Raw genomic sequence first — 5,666 nt, 5'->3', positions numbered from 1 at the left:
CAGCTCGATATTTTATTTACAAAAAAAGTTCTTAGGTTCAAAAAAACATTCAGTGAACGGAAAAATTGAGGTCGGTAATATAGGTATTTAGCTGTGTCACATACCCTTAAAACGGCATTTTTTAAATTAAAGATTTTAGAATTACGGATTTTAAACTGAATGAAGAACAAAAATATATAACAATTTAACTAATTATTTTTTAAAAACTGTTAAAACCAATCTTAAACAGGTTTTTTTCTTCTAAAAATTTATGAAATTCCCGGTCAAAAAATAAATTCACTGTCAGTCCCTTAATTATTTCTTGTATGAATAAATGTAGAAAATAATTATATTGTAGTGAAGACGATATTTCAAATTTCTGAAAAAGAAAAGTCTTAAGTCCAAGTTTATGAACTTCAAATTTGAACGCATTCAAGTCGAAAAATATTGAAAAAACATTGAAACTTTTCAGAAAACTTGAAATACATACTCGAACTAATAAAACCGAAATTCGTTTTCGCGGACGAAAGAGAAGCAATCTTAATTGACCAAATATCCAGAGAAGAAAACCTGGAAATTAAAATTGTTGTATTCAACGAAATTCCTGGATTCCAATCCCTAAGGGAAATTCTTCGTGAGCAGGATTTGAACCAAGTTTCTAATTTCGTCTGCACTAAACCCAAAAATCCTGAAGACGACTGTCTTTTAGTTTTCACTTCTGGATCATCGGGCGAACCTAAACCGACGCTTCATTCCTACAAAGCAGTCATGGAAACTGTGATGATTTCTTTAGAAGTAAAAAAGAAGGGAAACTTAGTCACAATTAATTATTCGCCAATGGGATGGATTTGTGGAATAATTAATATGATTATTGATTTGATGAATTTTGTCAAAAAAATTATTGTACACGAAAAAGGACATCAGCCGGAGGAAGTGCTGACATTCATCGAAAAATATAAGGTTGATATAATGTTAGAGAGCAAAGAATTTGAAATTCATATTTTTATTTTTAATGTTTAGCAGAATTCAAAGAACATACAAATTCTCATAAATATGTTCAAAATGTGGACTTCTTCAAATCAAAAATTAATTTTTATTAACAGGTAACAAGCTTGACTTTGGAATTAAGAATGATTTATCGTTTTTACGTATTCGATAAGCTGCAAAATTACGATACTTCCTCAATAAAATCATTATCTCTCGGTGGAACAAAATTGAAACCAGAAATTATGAAATGCCTCAAACTAATGGTTCCTAACGGATATTTACAATTAGTGTACGGTGAGTAAACTGAAAAATTTCAATTAATATTCAAATTTTCGAATAAATTCAATTTAAGAGATTTATTTAATAATTCTAATATTTAATAATATGAGAAAAATTCCCTAACAATTCCACGTTTTTTTCCAGGTATAATTTTTCATAGTACGGAGCCATTAAAATACTCCGCATTTTTTAAAACAATCGATTTGCAATGTGTATACAGTTTTACAAGTTTATAAAAAATATTGTTTTATTTAGAAAGCTTTGTCGGATTATAATTAAAATCTTGAATATATTCACACGATCGATACTTTTTGTGAAAATTTAAACGATTTTTTTGAAAAAGTCATCCTTTTTTCCTAAAAAAAATTTATACTTTTGTAGAAAATTAATATTTTTTGGTTGAAAATTTATCTTTTACCAAGAAAAATTTATTTTTCATTCAAGAATGAAAAATAATGTTAATCAAATTGTTGAACTTTCAACAAAAAAGATGAATGTTTATCAACAAATGTGATTGTTGATATTTCCAAAACAAAATTTTAATTAAAAACAAAAAACAGTTTAATTTTATACCAATTTATTGGATTTTCATGCCAAAAAGCCTAATTCTCTATAAAACAATTTAATTTTGAAAACGAGAACATGAAATAACAACAAAAAAGTTTATTTACAATTATTCAGTTGACTTTTTTAAGAAAATATTTGAATTTGCAGTTAAAAAATAAAAATTTTTAAAACAAAAAGAAATTTTAATTAAATTTTTTAACCAAAAAACGAACTTACATCTTAAATTATGAATCTTTAACGAAAAAAAAGGAATTTTGAATAAATTCGTTCAAGTATCAACCAAGCAGTGGAATTTTTAATAAACCATTTTTTGGTTCAAAATTCTACTTTTGGTTACAAATTCTACTATTCACCTTTTTGGTTTAAAAATTAATTCTTTTTATTAAAAAAGTCTATTATTGTATTTTTGTTTAAAAAATAACCTCTTTGAATTAAATAACATAATTTCGAAAATTTAACGATTGCTTTGGAAAATTCATCGTTTTTGGTCAAAAATTTATACTTTTGTAAAAAATTCATATTTTTGTGTTGAAAATTGATCTTTTTTGATTGAAAATTAATTCCTTTTATTTGAAAAATCTATTATTGTATTTTTGTTTAAGAAATAATATCTTTTACTAAAAAATCATAATTTTTGTGAAAATTCAACGATTTTTTTTTAAAAAGTCATCGTTTTTGCTAACAAATTTATACTTTCGTAGAAAATTAATATTTTTTGGTTAAAAACTTATCCTTTGGTGAAAAAATCTTTTTTTTTTAAGTTGTTACAGATTCACCTTTTATGTTAGAGAGTTAATAAGTTTGATTTTTTATTTATTTTTATTTAAAAAGCTTTGTCAGATTGTAATTATAATCTTGAATATATTAACACAATCCATTAATTCAAGAATGGAATAATACTACAAACATAATTAATTATTTCTTAAATTCGACCAAATTTTCATTTTATCTTCTTATATTTAAAATGCAGGACATATTTGGAAAAACTGAATGTGGTTACTATATTAAATTAAATTCAAACCGCCTCAAATTCAAAATACATGAATTTTCAACTAAAAAAGATCAGTTTTCAAACGAATATTTGAATTTTGAACTAGAAAATATCAGTTTTTAACAAAAAATCAAATAATAAAATTTTCAGTTAAGAAAAATAACTTTCCAAAAAAAAACAACAAATTTTCAACGAAAGTGATGAATTTTCAAATAAAGTAATAAATCTTCAATTGAAATGGATGAATTTTTAACAAAATAGTTTAACTTTAAACCAAGTAATTTTATTTTCAAACAAAAAGTTGAATTTTCTACAAAAATTATGAATATTTTACTGAAATTCTTAAATGTTGGATTAAAAACATTAATTTTCAAACAAGAAAATTAATTTTCTGCCGAAAAGGATGATTTTTCAATAAAAGACATGAATCTTCGACAAAAAAAGATAAATTTTCAAGCAAATTGACGAATTTTCAACTTTAATTCTGCATCTTCAATTGAAATAAATAAATTTGTAACAAAATATTTTAACTGTTAACAAAGTATATTTTCAAACAAAAAGATTATTTTTTAACTGAAATGATAAATTTCGTACTATAAACAAAATACATGAATATTTAACGAAATATTTTAATGTTAGACCAAAAGATTGATTTTCAAACAAAAATAGAATAATTCAATTTTTAGTTAAACAAATTAATTTTCAACTAAACTGATAAGTTTTTAACTAAAATGTTGGAACTTCAACTAGAATATTTAAATTTTAAATTAAATCCAAATTAATTATGAACTAAAATTATGAATCTTTAACTAGGATAATTAAAGTTTCAACCAGAAAGATTAATTTTCAACCAAGAAGTTTATTGCTACCAAAAAGGATAAATTTCAACAATAAAAAATTAATTATCTTTTGACAAAAAAAATCAATTTTCAAATAAAAATAGAATAATTCAATTTTCAGTTAAAAAAATTAATTTTCATCCAAATTGATAAATTTTTAACTAAAATGATGGAATATTCAATTCGAATATTTACAGTTGAAAGAAAATTTCAACAACAAAAAAATAGTTACATTATTTTGGAAACAAATTGATGAATTTCCAATTCAATGATGGAACTTCAACTTGAATCTTTAATTTTAAATTAAATAAAAATTTATTATCAGCTAAACTTATGAATCTATGACAAGAATAATAATTAAAGTTTCATTAAAAAAAATTAATTTTCAACCAGAAGTTAATTTCTACCAAAAAGGATCAATCTTCAACAAAATACAGGAATTATAAGCTAAAAAAGATAAATTGTCGACTAAAAATTGAATAGTCCAATTTTTAATTTTAAAAAATTAACGTTTAACTAAAGAGATGAATTTTCAACTATGATTATGGAACATTCAATTGCAATAATTGAATTTTACATTTAAAAAAATTAATTTTCAATTTTATTGATGAATTTTTAACTAGAATAATTGAATTCACAATCAAAGATTCATTTTCAACCAAAAAGTTTAATTTGCACCCAAAAGACCAAGTGTCAACCAAAAAAAAAATAATAAAAAAATCGAATAGTTGAAATTTTAGTTACAAAAATTAATGTTCAACAAAGCAGATGAATTTTTAACTTGAATAATGGAATATTCAACTGGAGTAGTGAAATTTTTAGTAAAACAAAATTAATTTTTAAACAAAACAAGTTTTGAATAAAATAATTTCCAGCCGAAGAAAAAAAGGAATTTTTAACAAATAGCTCATTTTTCACCTAAGATATGAATTTTCCACTAAATTGATGAACCATCAATAAAAGAAAATCATTTTTAACAAAAGAGTTTAACTTTCAACCAAGTAACTAAATTTTCATTCCAAAAAGATGAATTCTGAACGAAAAATGTAGTAGTTAATATTTAATGATATTACTTTTCAACATGGGTTAAATTTTAAACAAAGAAGATTATTTTACAACCGAAAGAAACGAATTTTTAACAAAATACATGAATTTACAAGCACATAATTGGATTTTTTAACTAAAAACAAACTAATTTTCAGTTTAAAAATTAATTTCAAACAAAAAACAAAACAATTTTTAACAAAATAGTTAAATAAAGTACTATAATTCTACTTCTACAAATGAAGAATCATTAATATTCAATTTTATATTCCAATTGGAAAAAAAATTAGGCACGATCTCGAAAAAATTTCGATATCTCGACATTTTCCAGGGTTTTCCAGGTATATAAAAATCCCCTTCAATTCCAGTTTTTCCCTATTTTATTTAAAATAATATTCAAATTTTTTTTAAGGATCTACGGAACTGCAAATGTTGAGCCTAATAAGCAAAGCCAATGACGATAATTTTGAATCTTGTGGTTTCATATTTCCCAATGTTCAGCTGAAAGTAGTTCATCCGCGAACTGGAAAAATTCTCGAACCGAATAAAAAAGGAGAACTTTGTTTCAAATCTCCTTATATGATGAAAGGCTATTACAAAAATCCAGAAGCTACGAAAACAGTTTTTGACGAGGAGGGTCTGTTTTTATTTTATAATTTCTCATTATATTAGGAATTATTATTTATTTATTATTTAACACTAAAGCCGATTAAGAAAATTATTCTAAAATAAAAAATGACGGAATTATTCTAAAAAAACTTTCAAAATGAATAGTAATTTTAAATGGGAAACAAATGCAAATGCTATTCAAATCTGAACAAAATTTTAATCACAAAAATTTGTGATATTGAATCTTTTTTATACTTTAACAATTAAAAATTTCAATTATTTGAAGTAAATTTGAATCGCTTAAAAATTTATGACTTTTAAATTGTTCAACACGAAAATTTAGAATTCTAAAATTGTAAACATTTAAAATT

At 23.0% G+C, this 5,666-nt stretch overlaps 1 protein-coding gene across 1 annotated transcript in view; it reads left to right on the top strand.

Annotated features, from left to right (window-relative positions):
* The window catches only part of LOC117173438 (luciferin 4-monooxygenase-like), an 11,631-nt gene that overhangs the window by 2,885 nt on the left and 3,080 nt on the right, over positions 1-5,666 (top strand). Inside the window, exons 4-6 of the mRNA XM_033362006.1 lie at positions 452-939; positions 1,083-1,260; positions 5,099-5,323. Coding sequence (XP_033217897.1) covers positions 452-939; positions 1,083-1,260; positions 5,099-5,323 — 891 coding nt within the window. The remainder of the gene's footprint in view (positions 1-451; positions 940-1,082; positions 1,261-5,098; positions 5,324-5,666) is intronic.

The sequence above is a fragment of the Belonocnema kinseyi genome, chromosome 5, assembly GCF_010883055.1.
Source record: "Belonocnema kinseyi isolate 2016_QV_RU_SX_M_011 chromosome 5, B_treatae_v1, whole genome shotgun sequence".
NCBI classification, from domain to species: Eukaryota; Metazoa; Arthropoda; class Insecta; order Hymenoptera; family Cynipidae; genus Belonocnema; species Belonocnema kinseyi.
The sequence above is the reverse complement of the archived record's forward strand: the minus strand, read 5'-3'. Positions and strand labels throughout refer to the sequence as shown.